The sequence below is a fragment of the Neodiprion virginianus genome, chromosome 2 (genome assembly GCF_021901495.1).
Source record: "Neodiprion virginianus isolate iyNeoVirg1 chromosome 2, iyNeoVirg1.1, whole genome shotgun sequence".
Classification (NCBI taxonomy): domain Eukaryota; kingdom Metazoa; phylum Arthropoda; class Insecta; order Hymenoptera; family Diprionidae; genus Neodiprion; species Neodiprion virginianus.
In genome coordinates, this window is record NC_060878.1 from 40,509,714 (window position 1) to 40,532,530 (window position 22,817).

The window sequence follows — 22,817 nt, forward strand, 5'->3', positions numbered from 1 at the left end:
GTATGATATAATTATGACAAAATTTGGATCAGAAATACTACCAACCACAGCGTATAGTATCAGTTATCCATTACCCGAGGGTTACGTTGTCTAGGGAGGGAGGGGGGATGATTATCGCGCCCTGTGCTTTCTGCTTACTATTATTATATTACTATTCAACAATTCAAAATACTTATAATGATACACACAACCTTGAGTAATCTCAACAGCTGCTGGCATTAGCCCAAACTAACTTATTACAGTTTAGAATACAAAACTAAGTTGCTTTTAAATATTATTACTTTTTATGCATACGTATTACAATATATTTTCACTTCGTAAGTTAGTCTTTAGCCAATTTCAACACCACCACAGCATTGTATACAAAATATGCCAGGGCGCTAACAGTGTATTGATCTTTCTCCATTTAAGAAGAACAAACACGTAATACTACATTATGATACCATGTTTTTCTCATAGTTTGTCATGTTCATTAGGTTTTTCATTATTCATTTCATACTTCTGTACTCATTCATTACTATCTCTTCGTGCTTTATTCAAATTTCTATAATTTCGTGACGTGTTAGTATTATTATTATCATTATTATCATCATTATTGTTATACTTTATTATAAAAATAATACTCAGTCAATTAGTTTGGATTAATACTCGTGCGAGAATTAAATAAAATTCAGTATGAGTGTTATGTATGTCATATGCAAGAATATGCAAACGGTAACTCATGTACATTACAGAGATGGATACAACATACTACAGGTATAGCAAGCAAGTTTCAATGCAAAACCAAGATTCAAAGTGATGACTCATTATTCAAGTGGTAATGTCTATTCAGACTTGGAAAATTGTATATGATACCAGCAGAGCGTGATTGTCCACTGTTTCCATTTCTGGCTTCTAAATTCATTTATTTACTCATATTTTAACATTTTTTATTTCACTTCCCTTTTTTTGTTTTTTTTTTTTGCCAAATTAGAATACGCAGTATCATCACTTTTGGCACATGCTTTTAATGGACCCAATCTTTTGTCATTCATTTGAAGTCGTTCAACGATTACGAAATAGAATCATAGCATATTACTAATTCCAACAAATAAAGGGGACGAATGATCTAAATTTATAGTAAAAACTCAATTTTCAAGCAATTCTAAGCTTCTTCTTGAGTATTATGCATATGTACCTAATTTATAGGGTTTTGTATTTTTCACAATAGAAAAGTAAGGTATTTTACAACGTAATTGGGGTTTATTCTCCATTACCAACTCACAAGTGCACAATACCACTGCGTAAGTGCTTCGTTCTAGAATTTATTTTTATAAATACGAATAATAATTTATGAAAAAATGGATGATATCATTACCAAGTTTTTAAAAATATCATATTGATAGAATCGGTAAAAGGCTTTTCTGTAAATATTTTTCCACGCTATCTCCGTCAACAACTCAATTACTTCATAGTTTTTATGAGTCCTAGTGCTTAAAAGGCGACTCTCAAGCGCTAGTGCTTTTAAAAACTACACAATATTTTCGTTTCTGAAAGGACATAGCGCAGAAAATAGGATTTGTGGCATGTGAGGTTACCTGCCACGAAAAAAACTATTGTCTTACAAGTGTGAGATCAAGTACACTTTAATCGAAAAAATGATACTATTATGAAATAAGATGTTCGACATGGTGTTAAGACTATTTTGGCCCATCTCTTTACGTGTTGTACTCACAGCATTGCCGTATTACCATCTATAACATGTGACAAATATTATCATCAAGAACTCGTATGCAAAGACCATTAACGCAAAAGGCTAAGTATATGAATCGACTGATTAAAAAAAGAAAAAAATACATAAATCAGTTTGTATAAAATATAATGTAGAATAAATTAAGCCAGTCGCTGCCAAATGTGACGCAAACGTTGGTGCAAATAAAAAGTAATAATTTATCGCTTAAATAATAATTAGGGTTGTAAAAATAAATGTAAAAAACTAAATAATTTAATAATTAAGTAATGATTCGTAGGTGACCCTTTTAAGTAGTGTCAACGTAAAAAAGAAAAAAAAAAAGAAAAAGAAAAGAAAAGAAAAAACTTAAAAGTATTTAAATTAAAGGAGTGGAATACTGATGTAGAAACCTATTAAAAAAAGCCTCGACTACCTGAACCAAATTGTCAAAACCATAGCAAACTCGTTACTAATTAATAATAATAATAATAATAATAATAATAATGTTAGAATACTCTATAATTAACCATTAATTAATTAATATAATTAATAAAATAGCAATACTCAATCAATGTATAGTTACAAAGAATAACTTCAGCTTCAGTATTAGTAGAGAGCTCAAAACTAATCTACCTATGTATAATAGTAGTAGTAGTAGTAGTAATAATAATAATAATAATAATAATAATAATAATAATAATATCTTTAATTTATTCTGCCAACTGCAGAGACATGTCTAAAAATGCCTAACAAAAACTGTCCGCTTTGAATTATGTATAGCTGCGTTACGTGCGGTTATTTATTGTTAACTCAGGGTATAGTAAAAGTAGTTACAGTAGTAGTAGAAAATGGTCATTCGAAAAATTTGTTCAGATCAAAAGAATATCTTCAAAGAATTGACCATGTATATGTAGTATACTACAATATACATGAATTCAAATAATCCTGCTGACGAGTCGAGTTACGTGTGCTCTCAAGTTCAAAATTCAACTCTGAATTCTGTATCTAAATATTTTTTCGATACTACGTGATTTATTTATGTTTTTCTTTTCTATTATTCATTTTATGTAACAACGGAGAAAATATCGAACACGATTGGTGGTGCAACACCTCTTTGCGGCCCAGTTAATTCATAAAGAGTTTCCTTGCTCAAGTTGATTTTACCTTTGTGGAATTTTGAAGTATATGAAAGTTGTGCACTACGATTGTTATACTAACATGACTTGAAACAGTTCATCCGTGAATATACTCGAACTTGTAATCAATTTATTTATTCATTTTAGAGATGTAATTGTCTTTCCTTTTAAATATTTGCGAAATGACATAGATATAAAAACAAATTTATTGAGGCAATTGAAAGTTAGTTTCGAAATGCCAGAAACGTATTTTCGAATGAATTGAATTTACTGCTTGTATGAGTTTGATAACATATTACTTATTGTGGAAGTAGCAAAGTTTGAAATTCAGATCACAGTGGAAAATATACTCGTCTTATAACACATGCATGGATCATCCGTTCCTAACTATGCCGCTACCCTATACTGTCTCTATCGCTTAGCTAATTATCATTTATATATATAGTAATATAGAATAATATATATTTTGTATAATATATATCTATAATCTATACACGTGTGTTTATAAGGCTTCTTGAATAACAACTATATGTATGTATAATGCTAAGCCACTAGGCAGCTGCTGCCAATACTAAATTTCCAGAGTGTCAAAAACTTCCGCCGATATTAGTTGTTGGTGAGAAACAGTTAGAGAGATACCGAGAAAGAGAGAGAGAGAAAGAGAGAAGTAGAAAAAAAAAATTAAATTATTTAAATAAAGTAAAAAACAAAATACAATGACGCGATGAGAAAAAGAAAATATATAAAATTTTTATGCCCTTAACTATATTCTATGTTACAAAACTAAATCTATTTTTGGCAAAGTTATTTAGGTATACAATATTAAGTATAACAATACGCGAGTAGATGCACTGGCCACAATATTATGCACTATTTAAGGCTGCTTATCTTTGTGTTTTATCAACATCAGTTATCTGTACAATCTGGAATATGTTTATCAACGATTCCTTCTGCATCTCTCAGGTGCTTTGTTAAAAAATGAAAATGCTTACAATGAAATTCTTCATTCATTAGTTACTAGTCCACCAGGGAACACTTTAGTCAGTTCACAATTTGATACGTTGTTAGTTAAAAACATTCGAATATCCGAGGTTTAATAATATTTTACAATGGGGGGCATTCCCTGGAGGCAACCAAAACCTATCTGGAAGTCTTTGCATGAAACTTGGAAGTGGTCGTATAATTGGCAGCAGTAGCGTGAAAGCGGTGATGTTGATTATTCTTAAAATCCGGCATTAAGTGGAGAACGTTACCTACGTACTTCCTGAAGCTCCTGCAAGTCAAGGGCTAAGAAAGTCATCGCGACGATTGACGAGTATTATTGCGAAATGACCAATGTAAGTAATTCTAATCAGATCCGTTATTGCTTTTGGATAGTCAGATTACGTAGTGACGCTTTTAAACCATTTAAGTACTAGTTTGTGTCCTTATTTTAAAATTTTTTGTAACGATACTGTTCATTTTGACGGCTCATATATAATCGGTAAGAGTATTACTTCACTGTGTTTAAACAAGTTAAACGTATCGAAAAGAATCTACAACCTCTAGACATTATTAATCATAATATACCGTAAGTAAATTGTCCATGATTTTTAATAGGAAGAAAAAAATGAAAAAAAAAAAATGAAAAAAAAACGAAGAGAAACTAACAAAAAGCAGTAAAATACAGTAATTAAGACGATACTGGCATCACATTCCTACATGAAATAAAAAATATGTTACTTTAAGTTAGTGAGTATACTAAGGTCTTAGCAATTAACCGTCGATTAATACGCAAGGTAACTTTCCCGCTACCAACATTTCTTGTTACCCTTTGTAAATTTTTGTCTGTCCTAAAAGTATACACTTGTTCACGATTAAAAAAAAAAAAAAATTAAAATTAAAATTTCGATCACTAGTAAAGTTTAACTGGGTCATTCGCAAAAAGCTTAAAATTATATAACTTAATGGAGTATTATGATTGCTTATGTTGTCAAAAAGCTAATGGCCTAGGGAACAATTTGATTAAGAGCTAGTTTATGACCCAATTAGTGAGCTTAAGGCAACCAAGAAAGTGATCACTAATCATTTGATCAAAAACAAGCACAAAGAATCTCTTTTAGATTGTTCTTATCTCTCTTTTTCCGTCTTCTAAATTTTTTGGAAACCTTGAACAGTAATTCCAGCACCACATTTTTACCGTCAACTTAACTTCGATTACGACTAATTAATTGATTAAAAAACAGGCTTCTTCTATCTATGTAAGAACTTCACAACATCAAAAAACAGTTTGTATATACAATCGTTATATCACCACTTGCAAGCATAGAAAATTTAGTATAAAAATATTTTCTCGTTTTCATATGTACAATTCGTATAACTTCTCATAATTAGGGTAATACTGCGAATTAATATCATCATTTATTTGCGTTTTGTTCCCCAGGCCACACAGCTTTGGGAATACTGTGCAATATTTCGATTCCCTGTTTCATCTTTTCTTTTCTCATATAGGTAATTCATTACTTGATATCTTGTAGAGAGCATGCCGCTAACACCCTGTGTGTCACCGGACAGATCTATGTCTGTGCAGAGATTCTTAGTTACATTTTATACTATATATTTACGCTTCTCGTGAACAAGACGAAACTCTCACTGGGCATCTACCGACAGCGACGTAGCAACTAGATTCAGCGGTACATCCGAGACATTTTCTTCATCCCCTTCATCTGCTTCTTCTGTAATGTTGCGTTGCTGTTCCATCACTTCGCTCTTCAAATGCTAATAACGGAAAGTGAAATTTTATTGAAGCCAAGTCACCCAGTAATGTGATTATAAAAAAAAAAAAAAAAAAGGCAATGAAGAATAACTTACATGCATCATATACCCAGGAAGGGGGAGTGGATAGTTCAGTTGGGGGGTAGAAGTAGGTGGAGGATGAGTTCCTGGTATACGAGGAGGAGTCAATGCTGCCATCATAAGGTGAGGTTGGATCTGCCTACGAAGAGCTGCTAACATGTCTGCACTCTCCGAATCCAACTGTTCAGGCTGTGATGAATTTCCGTCTCCTTTTTCTGTTAGCCAGTTAAAAATCTATTCTTTACAACCATCTTTTGAAATGTACGATTGTTTTTTACTTTAGCGAAGTCAATAATATATTCCAAGTTTTTTGTATTCAACAAGTTTCACAAACTAATCAAAGAGAGGTGAACTGATTAGCACAGCAATCATTGAAAATACCAATGACAATTTCGGTTTGATAGGTAATTATTTTAAAATCACTTAAAAGCTCGCTTGATGGGCTCAATAACAGTTTCCTACACAAGCACAGATTCAAATATCTTTATAATAATGATTATTGATAGGAAAACAAATGGCTAATTACAAAAAGTTCATACTTCTGTGTCTCGTTGGTTTTTCGCCTTTCGGCCTGCGTCTACGCGTATGAATAGTGTCCCTTCGCATTGTGACAGGGCGATTTACTCCATGGAGTTTATAGTACAACCCACAAGCATTACAGACCATTTCTCCTTTCATATTTCGCCGCCATATTGTTGTTGTCATAGTCCCACAATTTGTACAAGACATGTCAACTTTTTTAGCAATGTTTCCACTGTGCGGATCAAACTGTTTCTGCTCACCGACCTGTTATGAAATATAAAACAAAAATAGTTTCACTCAAAATTCACTACGATTGTACTACTTAAACCAGTATTCAACAGATTACTTGCTTGCACTGACCTTTCCTTTCATTTTATTAGACCAAGCAGTGAAATCATGAGCCTGTTCTTCGCTGGATTCGTGGTGATAATTAATCAGATCTGGACTGGCAGGGGCTTTACTGGGATAACTTTGTTTTCGCCTACCCTTTGTCTCTTTCTTTCCCACACTAGCAGGACTGGGAGGATTACTATCCATGGAAGTACTCTATATAACAAAAATTGAATTCAACACCAATTGAATTCTTATTAAAATATAGAATGAAAGTTTATAAATTGATTGTCATTAAATTATGTTTGTAAAATGAAATACATTTTACGAAGAATTGCATTTTGTCATAATATATTCAAATAAAATTCAATAATGGAAAAAGTTTAGTAAACAACAAAGAATTTCACATTTTTATCTGAACATCTGTTGATAGTCGGTTGACAAAATTTTTAGAGTAGGGCTTAACTTGGAGCACATCACAAAGCAGTTCCAGTTATCTATTATTTGTTAGACCGTCAAAGCCTCTACCTGTCAGGCCAGGTGTGCCTTTATTCAGACCCATGGGCTCCCTTAACACCCCTAGTAGCTACCTGGGTCTCTCTAAGTTTACCCATCTGGCTTTGTGGAATTTGCATTTGTATTTCTCAGTACTGTGTTGATAAGATGTGAATTTTATACCCCAGTTTCAGAAGAAAATTTGCACAACTATTATTGCCAGAGAAGATGTACCTTTTTTATAAATAATTCATTGATAGTTTGTAATTACAAGCAAATAAGAAGGGAAAAAACGATGGGTACAGAAAAAAAAATGCTATTTCGTCTTTTCTACATGAGTTTACCTTGTTATCGATGCATGACATATTAGTGCGATTTCCAAGCACAGAGCAATCTGGCATTGTTCGCTCAATTGTTGTACCCTGGGTATCGCGGTAGAATCGTATCTGCGGAGACACTTTGCCAGTCTCAACGGCAGTGATACCGATCTGCCTATTGTTGATTAGAGAGCGCAACAAATTAGTTGCTTCACCACTAAACCCGTTGTTCAACTTATCACCATTTGTCCTTGTTATTTCCAAACTTCTGTTACTAGGCCAATAAAAATGATTGTTTAATTATGCAGGTCAGCTGAAAATAACTACTATCCAATATTGTATACCTTTATCAAAACGGAACTACTTGTAAACAGCAAACACGATCTTGTACTCGAAACATTCCAATAGTGAGAATTTGTTGTAAAGTTTAAACAGATTTACAAGGTCAAGTAGCAGGTGAGAATCAGGCTAACAACCCTCAATCTTCACTCATAACAGATATGGTGAAACTTCTTGGAACAGATTGTCCCAAATATGATAAAGAAACTACACTATTCAACTCATCACTTAAAAAACGCGTTAAAAAATTTGGAACCAGTCAAGTTAATTCTCCTAAATCTTTAAATAACATTAATACATTGATGTGACTGATAAAAAAACAGGTTACGAAAATGTAGTTACTCACTTTGCAAGTGCCTGCCAAAGTTTTGTTGTCTCTTGATCGATGTGTGTGTCAGAACAGTTGCTTTCGGGAGTGTCCATTCTATTAACAGGACTTCGATTGGGTGTACTTTGTTTAGAACTTTCGTATCCAGTATCCAATTTGACCCTCTTACTAACAGTCATGTCATAGCCATTTTCTTCCCCATCAGATTCAGGATCACGATCTTCGATCTCCAATCTCTCTGGGTCGGAACTGTTTGAGCACGTATCATCTTCTGGTTCACATTTTATCGCGTCTTGCTCGGGCATCTCCTTCGTGCGTAATTCTAAGTGATGGGTCTGCGTTGACGGCGATACATTTTGAATACTGGCTGGAGAATTGGGCTTCTCATTGAAAAGGGTTTTGTTCAATTGAAGAAACGACTGGAGCGGACTTAAGTCTGCTACTTTGGCAGTGGAGAAAGATTGATTGTCCTGTAAAAATAATGCAGTGTTGCTTAGTTGTTTAAGCCAATTATGATATATTTATCTAAAAGTAACCTTTAACTCGGAAAGAGAAAAAAAGAAACAAAAAAAAAAAACGAACACTATCAAACTAACGCGATAAGTGATTTCAGTTAACGGGGAAAACCTTGAGGTTGTTCTGATAATTAATTGCTGTAAGTTGAGAGTTGAGAATGAGTGAGAACATGTGGAATATAAAATACAGTGACACTCAGTTCTTATCTACAATCAAATTGCACATATAGCACATTCCGTCATTGCATCACTACGTGGAACGGAACGAAATTACTAGGTATCACTGTCAGCACATCAGGCCAACTTGAACTACGTGAGTAGTCATTGATACCAAGTATCCTTTCCTCTTGCTAATCATTTCTCTTTCTTTTTTTCTTTCCTCATTTCAGACATGAATGGATTTTTTTTTTTCTGTCACTCTTCCTTTATGTAGAAATACGCTAAATGAAATTATATCTTTCGGCAGAAAAAGATTTTCGAAAAAATTGGTCAAGAGATTGATAGACAGTCATTGATCTTTCAAGTTTTTACCTGGTCTCCGTTAGACAGTTGCATGGCATAATCCAGATACTGTTTCAGGATGACATCAGACTTGCGAGATACTTCACGGAAGTTATGAAGTACATCTAACTTGTACACACAGCGATGGCATATGATTGGTGGAAGAGAGTCCCCATCATTCACCTGCGCAATTCATAAAATCGTTGCAGTATTTTAACCTAACATTTTTCTTTTCGTTAAATTGATACGAGTGAAATTTTTTCAAGTTAACCACTAATGGTTCATGGTGATATTATGCGAATGAGAAAAATTATTGAGAGTGGGGTTGGGAAGGAGGGGAGAGATGGGTTGGTTTTTCATTTTCGGTAATAAAATAAACTCGATTATTTGTTTATTTAATATTACGTGAACGTAGAACGACGCGCGTAGTTGGACTTTGAAGGAACAAAAAAAAAGGAAAAAAAAAGATGCGGTTTAAAAAACCCGAAATTTACGAATTACGATGTATCGCGAAAGATATTCGTGACGGAGGATGCAGTGATACGAATGAGACGGAGATAGGTGACTAAGTTTGGATAAATTTAGCTTATCACCTGGAGAATCACATGGGCCGAATAAACGTAACATAGGAACCAGGGTACGTACGTGTAGTTATACACGTATAGGACGGATGGATAAGCAGAGAAACGCGTATTCATAATATCTCTCGGTGTACGATATCGAATCGCTATGGAATAAAGTGACAAGCGACGAGTAGGTGAAACCTGATAACAGGGTGTCTAAATAAGGAGCTGCCCCCCCCCCCCCGGGCTGTATAAGCCTACAAGGAGCTTATCACTGCCATTTTAAATTCTCAAGCCTCTTATCTTTCCGACACATCTTACGCCAAACTTTCTCTCTTGTCATTAGGCCAGATGTTGCGTATAGTTGATGGTATATTAAGGGGTTTATTTGTTTAATGATTGATAAAAGTTGTCTCGTAAACTCACCGCTATCGATAGGCACGTAAGTATCTTGTCAGCGAAGTTACGCTGCGTGCCCTCTTCGTCAAAAATGGATAATTTTACACCGTCCGACGATAAACAAAGGCGACACAGCTCGTAAAATTTTGGCGGTACATTAAACATCGTTGCAGCTTATTAGCCCCACATAAAACACCCCTATCGCACTCACTGTTACGTACATTCATTAATAATCTTTTTGTATCTTTCTCCACTGCCGTTGACAAGAGAATAATTAAAAAATTAGTTTATCACCAACACCGCTCATTGTCAGACAACACACCAAGAGTACATGCAGCGTTGCAGCCAGCATTTGTGCCACTGCCTTGTGTATCTCTTACACCGCCGGGGCTACAACGACGCCACTTATCAGTTACGGAACGCTCTTTATCTAATGGCGCCAACCTTTCAATCCTCGATATTTACCACTTTGTCATTCTCTCTTCTCCTCAAACAAAATTCAATCCATTCGATCCGAAATTATTCACGGTTCACACTGCTGTACACCGAATCTCCACGTACAACACTTACGTACGCGCGCTTAATCGTAAAATAAAGTACTGGACGATTTTCAGTCACTCAGTACGATTTGAGCGATGGCAGTGCCATCCATAAACGCCTAGTTGGGTAGAACCGGGAAATAGAAACGCGAGAAACTCTACAACGGTGACGCGTACTTTTAATTTCCACTGAACGGTAACGCATGAGTATTTATCCTCCGGATATACACACGCTACGTTAAGAGAATATCGCAAAGATCTGAAGTGATAATTACGAATGTCGATATTGAGCGCGTTTCGTTGATAACTTATGTGAACGCATCTGAGCTGTATGAAAGTGTTGATCAACGAACGACTTGCGGTTGGTAAAAGCCCCGTGTGGTCATCCGCGCGATCGGTGAGTCACCTAATTAAATGAATGAAGGAATTTGTCTCGGGTCCGGAACGAATATTTCTCAGACATTACGATCTGTTACAATCTCAAAATTACATGTCTAAAGTTCCAACCAGAAATTCAGAGTTTCTAATCATGAAGTACGGCCATCTTGTTCACGCAAGCCGTATAGTTCGGCGGTACAGTCCGAGCGATAATTGTTGTTAGAAATTCGTCGAAACCTAGGGACTTTCACCGAATTGTTGTTAGCTTCTTAACTGCCGATAGTTGGCTCCCATGACTCACATTGTTGAGTCTGAAATTTGACGGAGCTGTTAGTTTACCACGTTTAATTACAAAATGCATACATTATTTGCGAAGTAATAAAACATTAATAATGAACGCCTGATATTCGTCTTCCACATTACGAATGCATCTAGGGCGTATGATGTTTCTTTGAATTTTTGAAAGCAACATCAGGGAAATTGTGCGTTATACCTTTACGCCTCATGCTGCAATGCTACATCACGACCGTGAAACGTTAGCCGCGCGTCCTCATTGATTATTGCCTAGCTATTATTCATCTGAGAAGTCATTAAAAATATGTAAATTCAATTGTGCAGATAATCGTGCAAAATAGTCTTATGGTAGATTGTTTATAAGTTTCCCTTCACGAATGTAAAATATAACGCGGAACGTAGCGCAAAGTATTTCCTGACCGCCAAGACAGCTGTTAGTGGGAATGAGAAAACTGGTTTCTTATCACGCGTCATTTTACCGGGAATTTCATTACGTCAAGGAAATCGTCCAACCCACTTTAAAAACGAGTGGACGAGGCGAATGACTAATCCTTTGCGCGAATGATTACGCGATCGGTCACTTCTTTCGACCCACGCCTCTTTATGGGCGCCTATACTTGTACAATTTCCACACACACCTGAAGATAGTGTGCGTACTACATAATTTATACAGTCGCTCGTAGTTATACATATCACTATTCGTCATATCGTTCTATCACTTCTAGCTTTACAGATATGACTACGCTATACCGCAAACGGACACGACGAAGCTTCGCCCTTTCTCTTTTTTTTTTTATTTCATTAACGATTCACTTTACTCTTCTAATCTGGTATTTGGGTTTTTCCCACTACGTCTTGCGTCGTCTTTTCAATAAATGATCAACAGTACCTTGCCACGTATTTATTGCCCAACAGCAGCTTTGGAGTATACGTTGGCTTTAGGCTGATGATACCGTCAACTTGCAATCAGTTTTATATTATTCATTTATGAATAACTGCCAACAGACGCACGCACACATATAATTAGCATATTTTACGGATAAAACAAGTTTTCTGCTCGATGAAAAGCATAAAAAAAAAAAAAAAGATATGACACTGCCGGTAATAGTATTTGAAAACGTCGGATAATGATAAAGAAAAAAAAAAATGTCTCCTAAATAATTTAGAATTTCAATTTTACGTCCAATCTACTGCTGTATACCTTTGTAATGAGAATACAAAATTAGTATGTCTTAAGATTTAAACGTACGTGTTTTATATATTAACACCATCTTTTCTTATAACTCTTACTAATTAATAACAACGATATTTACATCAATTTACAAACGTTAAAAATATATTATTCGATATATTATATAAAACTGTGGCGAAATATAATAAGGTTATAACAGGATCAGCTGTTATCAGGGACTACAAACTGAAGTAACAAAATATATCACGCAGTTCATGTACAGTTACACTCGCCACTCAGCAACAGACGCTGGTGAATTTATTTACTTGATTCAGACTTGATAATATGGTAGATAAGGTGTTCTCAAAATTCAAATACATATTCATCCGAATCATTTCCACTAATCATTCTTGTATATCAGAGAGACGAAAATTCGCATTGTATAACCCAATCTCGCGACTTTAGGAATATTTATTGTGATTATAATGTGAGGAACAACAAGAAATGGTTAGACACAAAAAAAAAAAGAATGGAAACTTAAATTTCTCTTCAATCTCTGCAACAATCAAGAATCAGATCTATTTTTTTAAACGATACGTATGATTAAGTATTATCTTACAGCGAATATTTATTTTTCTCAACTTTTTTATCCAGTTGTACACTTCAGTGAAAACGTGAAAAGAAAAAATAAGAGTAAATAAATAAAAGACTCACCCAGGATTTGGTATAGCAAGAGAAAAAATACTTATGACATGTCAGTCACCGTATTGTGTCGAATTTTAAATCTAACACGTCATTTCAGTAATTATCAGGATAAAGTTAGTAACTTTACTGTAACGATGCATGCAGAGAAAAAGTCGTTACTTTGTACCTTTACGAATGTCTAAAATTGAATAAACCATAATAAATAAAATATAGTCATATTCTGCGAAACCAACTCCTTTAAAGTCATTTTAAAATTGCGCAACAATGATTTTTTCAGTGATGTTTCGTTACTTTAACGTTACTAACTTTAGCCTCATTAATAATTGTTTTATAAATATATCCCCAAGAGAAAATTCACGTCAGAGTTGAATTGGAATGTTTCCTACATGTAAAGACTCAGGATCTCAGATTTTGATATGTCACTGTATCGTTGCGCAGCAAATTTTTTCAGTCATTGAAATTAGTTTAAAGTGACGCGATTGTGAATAATCCAGCAGCAAGTCACATCGATAAGTCAATACGGAAACTTTGGGTAGTATTTGAATTGAAGTGTCTTTGCTACTGAGCAATGGTCGGAGGCAAAGATATAACGAAACATGATGGAAACGAAAGTGCTCACAAACCGAATATCAAATTTGTTTAGAGTGAGTGAGCGAATATCACAACTCATGTCCAAGTTTACTTACATTGCTAATATTTACATGCTTGTCACTGACGACCTTCCTATCTACACTATTGTCTATGTCAAGAGCTGATAGCTCTTGATAATACGACTTAAACTTATTTCGAATTAAGATAACCTTGTCCTCGTCAATTCGTAGATCGCTGATTGACCCCAATGTCAAATGAATTTCTTTAATATGTTGTAACCTTAATAGTAACACTTTCAATTTCTTACTTGTGACAGTCTTATTTGTAGCACTAACTAAACTTCGTCGCAGTCTTCTGTAGCTCTGAAGTAAGTCTTCGATTATTTCTAAACAAAGAAGCCTAATTTGGGATACACAGTCAGCTGGCGAATCTCCTATTCCCAGGTGGCAGATGTTCACCAAGGCTTCAATGTGTGCATTGCCATCCAAGTTGGCAAGAACAAAGTTGAGGAAATTTGGAATGCTGATTGGTAGAGAGAACGGAAATACGATGCTGTCTGCTTTTCTAAAATCATACAAGCTTATTACTTAATATATAATTTTCAGCTGATTCTAGAATAATAAATAATATTTGATTACCTTTTAGCAGGGAAGAAGAGAATGGCTGGATATCGGTTCATTGTATATTCCCACGGCAGATCGTTTCCATCTCCGTTAATACGCACAAATGTTAGATTTTGCATGTTGTGTAAGTACTGTGCCACTGTTAGATACACGTATGACACTGCATGACAAAATGCACAATAAGGCGAATGGTACATCACTACTACATCCTAAAAAGAGAAATTAGCGATTACTAATGTTTTCTAGTAATTAAGTGTGGTGATATTTAAAAATGTCCATCCTACCTTGTCAGGGTTCATAACAGTATTCAAAAATGTATCGGTTGTTAACTCTGGAACACAGATTACAGAGTTTTCGCTGACACTGCATTCCTGCTGTGTTTTAGAACTCTTTACTGATTCCAAACGGCTATGTGAGCATAAATATCGTTTTAATGAATTCTCGGTATAATTGTTTATGAATTGTACAAGCGAGTTATAGCTCACAGCTTGCTCCAAAATGTATTGGCTCTCTTGCTGAAAAACACAAAGTAATTTTTCTAAACTGAGATCGATTTATCTACATTATTGTAACATTCATAGATTAACATACCAGAGGGTCTACAATAGCCACAGCAGTTTTATCTTTCTTTATTGCAACATCAATGCCCAGCCCCTCAGCAATATGAAAGAACTGTAGGCTATCAACAGCTATCAAAGCCAATGTTTTGTTAGTCTTGCATATAGAAGATGTTAAATTAATTTTCTGATGATCGCGAGGTAAGTTTTTCGGAAATACTGGTGGGTGATAATTATTCCCAGTTAGTAAGTGTCTGCATTCATCTTTTAGAATGTAATCAGACAAAGCATTTGGAGTTTGCAAGTCATTTTCTTCTGTTAAAGTAGAAGTTTCGAGATCTTCCATCATGTCATGGTTTTCACAACAAAATTCGTTTGTTTCGTGTTCTTCTCCCTCTTTTGTCGGTACGTTAAAGACATCTGTTGGCTTACAGCTGTGATAAAAGCTGTTCAAATTTGCAGCACATACCGCGTCCTCATTTTTAAGCAACACAGAGGTTGTCTTCTTGCACATTAAACACTTGTTAGTTAAAATTTGAGAACAACAGCTGCTGTTTATCCACTGTCGGTCGGTAATACTCATTTTTGGAACCAGTTGTTGAACCCTGTTTCTATCTAAAAGGCGCATACACTGCTTACTTTTTTCATAATGCTTTGCTTTTTCCCTGGGACGAACAGACTCCAGGTGGTTCACTATGTCTTCGATCATCAAGTTGTCGCCGCAATTATAATACTGTACTCCAATTGCTTTCAACTGGAAAAATCATGGCAGAAGAATTTATGAAACAAATGTTAATGATGAAGAAGAACAGTTTGCGTGATATAAAATTCAAGCTTCAGTTATCCTCAAAATATTTACCAAATTATAGTAGTAGTTATATCGATGAAATGGGTTCCTGGGTGTAAATAGAAACAATACTGGTCCATCCTTCAAATATGGCGCTAGTGTGAGCGACTTGGTGCCTGGGGGTTGCAGCCAAAGAGTAGCTTGATGCAGTGCTCCGCCAATCCACTTCAGTAAACTATCAGATTTCCATTCATTTTCCATAGGATAACTCTGTACAATGAATATCTTATCGTAGCACAATGTTCAACAGATGAATCAAAGGCAAAATCTTATATTTATATATTTTCAAGCTAAACTTGCTCGTACCAATGACTCGTTCCAAAGTAGCAACCTAGCAGAAGGAAATTCCGTAACTCCGTAATTAGATTCTGCAGAAGTGTCAGTAACCACTGCGAATGCTAACTCTTTGTTAGGATCTCTTTCTAGTGATTTAATTGCCGTTTTGTAAAAGACATTGTATCCCGGTGAGTTTTTCAGTCCGATAAAATTAAAGTAACCTATCACCACGGCCTAGAACATAAGGTTTTGTGATAATTTCACATATATGTGGAGATAACTCAAGTGATAATAACAATAAACATGTAGAGGTCGCAACCCAGATGGAACAGAAAGAGAGAGAGAGAGAGAGAGAGAGAGGGACAGAGGGAGAAACGTAATCAAACCTACGTCATAGTCTACAATCAGGTTCAGGAGCTGATTTCTGTCTGTTATTCTGAATATTGGGTTCATAAATGCGTGAAGGAAGCGTATCATGTACGGTGCAGTACGAATGCCTCTGTACTGAACACCAGGTCCTCGCCTAGGATAGAGCATAAAGACTGGGTAGCTCTGAATCTTGCTGTATTCAGCCCGGCATTCTGAACCCGGGTGCCAGCAATTAATGGCTGCAAAAAATATCTGAAAATTAACAAATTAAAGTTAGTGTGGTTTCCACAAGTTTTTGTAGTAATGTCAAGGGCAAGAAGCAATAATTGAATAACGATTTATGTATAGAACTTAGTAAATGAATTAATGAGAACCTGTTTGTGGTAAAAACGTGCCACAGTTTCAAACTCTTGTCTAACGGCTTGACTCTCGGCATCCCATGGTGCGTAGTACATAACAAAACTGAGATCTGCATCTGTGACTCTTTCAATAGCGGCGCCTAAATGACCTTTGTAAAAATCCAAAACCAGCGAGCTTTGGTTAAAGAATGGCCGAGCTGAAGGAGGTTGTGACACTTTTGGTGGCCTGTAAATACATTCAAAGTTGAGAATTCGCTATTAAACCAGTTGTTTATAATCAACTAAAAAAATCTATAAGAGATCATGTTTTAAAATTAAAAGCAGTCAAGGTTTCATTTGATGTTTTTGAAAGTAATATTTGAGAATTTTACCGGTTTTTATTGAACATTGATTTCTATAGTTTGACTCTGCTTGCAAGTAACGACATTTGACACTTCCTAAATTTGACTCGGATCATACATATTCAAAAATATCAGTAATAGAACGCCGTTGTAAAATAGTGTTGTTAAAAAATATCCAAAGGTAAAATGAATGTTGAAAAATAATTTCTTCTACAATGTAATTCATGATATTGGCATTTGATTTTTTTACAATATGCTAGATGATTAAAAACGTAGAATTATTGAGGTGAGTTGGCGGATAACCTTAACTATTTTTAAAAAACTTACGAAGTGTGAAGAGCAGCTAAGGTGGTGAATAATATTGCAGCAAAGAAACATAATTCTTTGCCATAGTGTAACATTTTCGAGGCTAATCGTTCTTCTAGTGCGGAGCTCGTTGCGAGTGATGTTTGGACCACGTTATCACTTCCTGAATCATTGGTCGGCCGCAAATTATCACCATTTCTTTGCGGACTTGTGTCGCGTTCTCCACTGGTCATTATCCACGAAATTAAGGAAATAACGAAGGTCCGACGGGGGGATGATTGCCGTCAAATTTTCGTCACGTATCGCGTCATCACTCGGGCCTACTTATCTTTTCATGGGGATTATATTAACTGAATTACAAACGATTAATAAACTCGCGCCCCAAGGTCCACACATATGTCACCTGTGCTCCATCTTTTTCTCCCCGGTGAACAGCTGACCGCTTAAATCCACTCGTCTTAAACGACATTAGTGTACGAGTATCGAAATTTCATCTCCAATTAAATTGAGCTTATAGAATGTCCTTATGCATTTTCAGGGTTATTACAATACGTCTGCTTCCGAATCGCACGTGGCTTATTTTTTATAAATAACGTTTTGACTTGAATCGGCTGCTTAACTGTCATGGAATTTTTTAATACTCTGCAGTTGGCACCTTGCACATCTTTCCGCTATATTGTTACGTTCCGAGAGGAACGTTTCGAGTCGACTCTGATTCGCCGCGTGATTTAAATCGTTCTCCTGACTTACGTAGTTGGTGTATGTAAATCTCGGGAATCCGCTGATCAGCTCCTCAGATCTTCTCGTTCAACTCACCTACAATTCTGAGAGTTTGTTAGGTAGGGCTCGTGCCAACCATCACTATGCGTGATTGAAATAATTAATTATGACAACACTTGGGTTAATTACACATTTATTAACGGTCTTCTTCCAGTTCTCGATGGTAGGTTTACAATCGTGGTACAGATTGGTGTTAATCACTATCACAGTGACAAACTGTTACAAGTCTCGAAGGTTCTGAATGACTTATATTGATTTTATTCTAGGATTTAGGTAGAGATCTGATCTGTTCTCTATGATGTCTGAAGTTCTTCTGATCTATTCTATTTTCTGGAGAGGTTGAATTAGAGGAAAAGTAGGAGGAGTTCAAAAGGAGTCGCGATTTCTCGCGGGTCTCGGATGATTGGTCAAAGATGATGAAATAATTGAGGGTAGGATTTCTGATTCGTGCATGAGATCTCGGTGGTGGATTAGTGCGAGGTAATTGGTTTAGAGAAGCAAGCGGCGGAGCGTTAATTGGTCTTATCGTTATTAAAATGAAGGCGCTATCCTGAATTCTGAGAATAAGGGTTTCTTTGTCCGTGAACTATCCGTGATTTCTCTTCCCATGTTTCCGGTGTTTAGTCTACTTGATTATCTTAATTACTGCAGGTGTTTATTACTTTGAGTTATTACGGTTGAGATCGTAAATCAAAGGTTTTATGTGAAAGCTAATGTTGAAAGGTATAACGGTTAAATGGGAAAAAATGTGCATACCATGTATGTTATGAATATGACTGATAAAATAACGGTTAATCTAGCGTATGAGGACTATCGATATAAGAATTTGATCGTTATGATGGTAACTATGTGTGTTAGTATTAATCTACGACTATCGGTAAGAGCACGTAAGGCTCTCGTATGGTAACTGCACGCTGGTCAGGTAGGGCGCAGGGAGGGCGCCGCCGTGGATACCGGCTGGCACGTAACACCTCCCCCGTTAAGATTCGAGCGTCCTCGCTCGAAGTGAGCGAGTGCTGTTATACCGACGTGAGGTTTCCATAATTCGATTACTTCTAAGGGTTAACGTGATAAATCATATAACGTATTACATAAAATTGTGAATCACTTAAATTTACATGAAATTAATAATGAATTATGATTACTTGAATAATAGTAAAGTATAGTGAACAGAATATTGATAAACTAAATATAAGTGAATATACTTAGAGTGGATATAATAGTGCTTAATATCTGATATTTTGATTATTCTAAGAGTATATACGATTAAGGTAAGTAATATTGATATAAATGCCAATTATTATTCTATGATTAAGGCATGAATTATATAATGTTTGAAATATGTAGTGAATATACTTAAGATTATTCATAGAAAAAAATTTTAATTTTATAAGCTATTATATGAATTATTACAGTTCTATGTAATATTTTGGTATCATTATTGTATACGTTATGTTCTATGAATTATTCTATGAGTTCGGATCTTTGTAATCTGAGGTTGTTCGTTTCTATAAGATTGATTGATTTATTTTGTATATAAGTAAATTTTCTGAAGATTTGTATACTTCCGATTCTAGTATATGCTTCATCAGCAATCCGAGTAATTGAAATTTGAATTTGGTTAATAAGCTATCTTTGCTCTGTCGCAATGAATTATTTTACGTTTGTTTTTCTCTAATTCTATTTCTATATCATTCTTTTCTGGAAATACTTCTGTGATTTTGTACGGTCCCTTGTAATTGTCATCTAACTTTCCTGTCTTTTGATTTTTCACTAAATAAATGCTTTGTCCTATTTTGAAATCAACTGGATTTATTTTTCTGTCGTAATATTGTTTCGATCTGGCTTTAGCTTTTTCTAAATTTTCGCGTGCTGTATTTCGGATTTCTATAGTTTTAAGCATTAGGTTTTTTACGTAGTCGTCGTAGGTCAGAGTTTCGTCGAGGGGTGGGAATTCCGAAGGCATGCGGGCGTTCCGTCCGTAAACTATCTCGAATGGGGTGTGGTTTGTCCCTTCGTGTCTGCTTGTGTTGTAAGAAAGTGTCGCGTGAGGCAACCATTCGTCCCAGTCTCTCTTCGTTAAATAATGTTTTAGGTAATCTACAAGTACTTGATGGCTTCTTTCTAAAGAACCATTTGATTGAGGGTGGAATGCTGTAGTTTTGAATTGTGTGATTTTGAATGCTTTTGCAACTCGTCTCATTACTTGACCAATAAATGCTGCTCCTTGATCTGTTAATATTGTTTTGGGACATCCGTATTTACAGATAAAGTTTTTTACAAATGCATCTGCAATATCTTCAGCAGTTGCGTGTACTAACGGTATTGCTAAACTGAATTTTGAAAGGTTGTCTTGCATGGTCAATACATACTTGTAACCGTTTGCGGATGTTTCGAAGGGTCCGACTATATCTAGCGCTACTTTGTCGAATACGTCTGCAGATGTGTCTGTTATAACCATAGGTTGTTTGGTCTTGATGCGCGTTAGTTTTTTCTTTTGACAGCTGACACATTTCTTTATAAAATCTTCTATTTGCTTTTTCATATTATCCCAAAAATATTTCTGTCGAATTCTGTTATACGTTTTCGTGATACCTTTATGTCCTGCGATCGGAGATTCGTGATTTTCTTGTATTATTCTGAGTCTGATATCTGGAGGTGGAATGATAATTTTGTCTTTGCAGATCGTTATGATAATTTGTGTTCCGGCGAATACCTGTCTAATGATATTTTTAATTTTAATCCATCCAAGATCGTTTATTCCACTTTTACCTTGCGATATGCTTGCTGTTTTAATATTCAAATCTTCCATATTCTGTTTCAAATGTACAAATGCATCGTAATAGTTATTTTCCAAAGGTGTGTCTTGTTTATGTTCTTGAGTAACCAATGCGATTATTCGTTTCTTTGGTGTTCCTAATATAATTATGTGTCCTATCTGATATTCTGTGACTGGTTTAATGTTTTTCAAGTATCCTTTTTCATCTAAAAATTTACCTATCTCGCCTAGTGCTATTCCGTTAGTGGAAATGAAGCATAGATAATTATCTTTTCTCATTTCTAAATTGTCTCGAGTTTCTATCAAATTAGTAGATTCTTGTCTTGGTAATTCTACTGAGGCTTGCGAATCGTCGGATACTGTGATATCCGATACGTTATCTAAGTTACTTATTTCAATTGATTTGTCTTCTAGATTCTGTGGATCATTAAGTTCTACTATTGCATCTAGATCTGGTAAAGCGTTTGAAATATTTATCGATATCGGATTTCGTTGGCTCTGAGGATCTGGAGTTATATATGTTTTCGAAGATTCTTTGTTAACGTTCTCGGGTGAAATTGGGGTCTTGGGAGTTTGCGAAATTTCCACTGCTTGTTTTCTGATTTTTAGACTGCTAGTTTTGTTTCTCGCAGCTTTTGGTTTCGAAGGTTTACTTGTATGGGTGTCTTGGTGGCCTCCTAAACCTTTGTAACATGCGTACTTATATGTCGGTCTATGCTGTCTCGTCGTACGTCGGGGTTCTGGTATACGGTTTACATCACTGTTAGGTATAATTTTATTTATAACTTCGATGTTCGGTTTAGGCTCAAGTATCTTCGGTTTTATGGTCTCGGTCCACTCTTTCTGTTCGGCTGGAGAAAGTCGTACTGGTGACGGTTCTGTTATATGTTTGTCTCTGTCGTCACTCTCGCTTGAGGGTGTTCTTATTGCTTCGTGCTCGAAATATTGAAGCGTCTCGTCAACGTCCATCTTTTGTGTGGTCTCGAAGGACTTGTTTATACACATGGATTCTTGCAAGGGGTGTACGTCTGCCTGAACTGTGATTGTATTAGATTTTTCGCTTCCTGAAGCTGATGCAACGTCTAAAGTTATACTGCGTCTTCCTGTACATTCCTCGTCCAATTCTATTTCGTCATGAAATTTCTTTTGTCTTGAAATTAAGTCATTCGTCTTTGATATAGGGTATGGAGTAATCTCGTCTGCGTCTGTCATTGCTTTCAAATTATCTGTAATAGTTTTACGTCTTGTTCTAAGTAATGGTGAAGGTGTAAATTCAGCTGTTTTAGAAGAACGTTTGTTTAATAGATCTCTGGCTAAGCTTCTCTGAAAACTATTCTTCCTATTGGTGGAAGGTGTTCCTGAACCTGTCGGTGTATTATTAACATTTGGCACGGATACAGTCTTAGGGGTGTGAATAATCGCAGCTGAAGTATGCTCTTGAGTGGGTGTCGGGGGTGAGGCTAGGGATTGCCCGCTCTCTGTGACGACTGTAGCTGTATTTTGTCTTATACTAGGTATACTCGATTCCATATTACTTTTATTAATTCTATGCTTTACTGGATTTAATTTATAAGAATCATCGCTATCCGGCGATGAGGATTCAGAGTCTACATAATCTGGAAGTAACGTAGATTGATTTTTCTTTGATCTTTCATCCATCGAAGATGAAGATTGAGAATCTGATTCTATTTCTATGATAACAGATTGTTGATTTTCATTCGATTTATTGCTAGCTAAAGTTCTATGATTTTCTGGAGAGTCTGATAGTTCATCCGATGATGAATCTTCGTATTCAGAACGATGTCTGAATGGAGTAACGCGTTTAGCACTTGATTTTCTTTTATTAAGGATTTTTAATTTCCTATGTTTACCGGTTTCCTGTGAGTTTGTATTTTTGTCTATGAATTTAGA

At 35.5% G+C, this 22,817-nt stretch overlaps 2 protein-coding genes across 3 annotated transcripts; both read right to left on the reverse strand.

Annotated features, from left to right (window-relative positions):
- Positions 1-1,222: 1,222 nt before the first annotated feature.
- Positions 1,223-10,420, reverse strand: LOC124299394 (uncharacterized). 2 transcript variants are annotated; one of them, XM_046752616.1, is made up of 8 exons: positions 10,019-10,420; positions 9,060-9,212; positions 8,032-8,483; positions 7,374-7,614; positions 6,565-6,750; positions 6,222-6,468; positions 5,698-5,897; positions 1,223-5,604 (listed from the first exon to the last, which is right to left on the reverse strand). In XM_046752616.1, exons 1-8 carry the CDS (start codon positions 10,154-10,156, stop codon positions 5,476-5,478), a joined length of 1,746 nt encoding a protein of 581 aa, XP_046608572.1. In that variant the 5' UTR covers positions 10,157-10,420; the 3' UTR covers positions 1,223-5,475. The 2 variants fall into 2 exon arrangements, with proteins under 2 accessions (XP_046608572.1, XP_046608571.1); XM_046752615.1 differs by having other exon boundaries at positions 7,374-7,620; positions 10,019-10,414.
- Positions 10,421-12,454: 2,034 nt separating this feature from the next.
- Positions 12,455-17,960, reverse strand: LOC124297505 (thioredoxin domain-containing protein 11). The gene is made up of 9 exons (XM_046748616.1): positions 17,369-17,960; positions 16,716-16,926; positions 16,363-16,593; positions 16,003-16,206; positions 15,709-15,906; positions 14,884-15,603; positions 14,577-14,807; positions 14,308-14,501; positions 12,455-14,233 (listed from the first exon to the last, which is right to left on the reverse strand). Exons 1-9 carry the CDS (start codon positions 17,578-17,580, stop codon positions 13,738-13,740), a joined length of 2,697 nt encoding a protein of 898 aa, XP_046604572.1. The 5' UTR covers positions 17,581-17,960; the 3' UTR covers positions 12,455-13,737.
- Positions 17,961-22,817: the final 4,857 nt, after the last annotated feature.

Bases quoted from the DNA above. Each gene is read 5' to 3' on its own strand.
- LOC124299394 (XM_046752615.1), bottom strand. From the start codon at position 10,156: ATGTTTAATGTACCGCCAAAATTTTACGAGCTGTGTCGCCTTTGTTTA. The intron at 9,213-10,018 runs GTGAGTTTACGA...TGAATTGCGCAG, and splicing joins TTACGTGCCTATCGATAGCG to GTGAATGATGGGGACTCTCT. The intron at 6,469-6,564 runs GTCAGTGCAAGC...ATTTCATAACAG, and splicing joins CTAATAAAATGAAAGGAAAG to GTCGGTGAGCAGAAACAGTT.
- LOC124297505 (XM_046748616.1), bottom strand. From the start codon at position 17,580: ATGACCAGTGGAGAACGCGACACAAGTCCGCAAAGAAATGGTGATAAT. The intron at 15,604-15,708 runs GTAAATATTTTG...TGATTTTTCCAG, and splicing joins ATAACTACTACTATAATTTG to TTGAAAGCAATTGGAGTACA. The intron at 14,808-14,883 runs GTATGTTAATCT...TGTGTTTTTCAG, and splicing joins TGGCTATTGTAGACCCTCTG to CAAGAGAGCCAATACATTTT.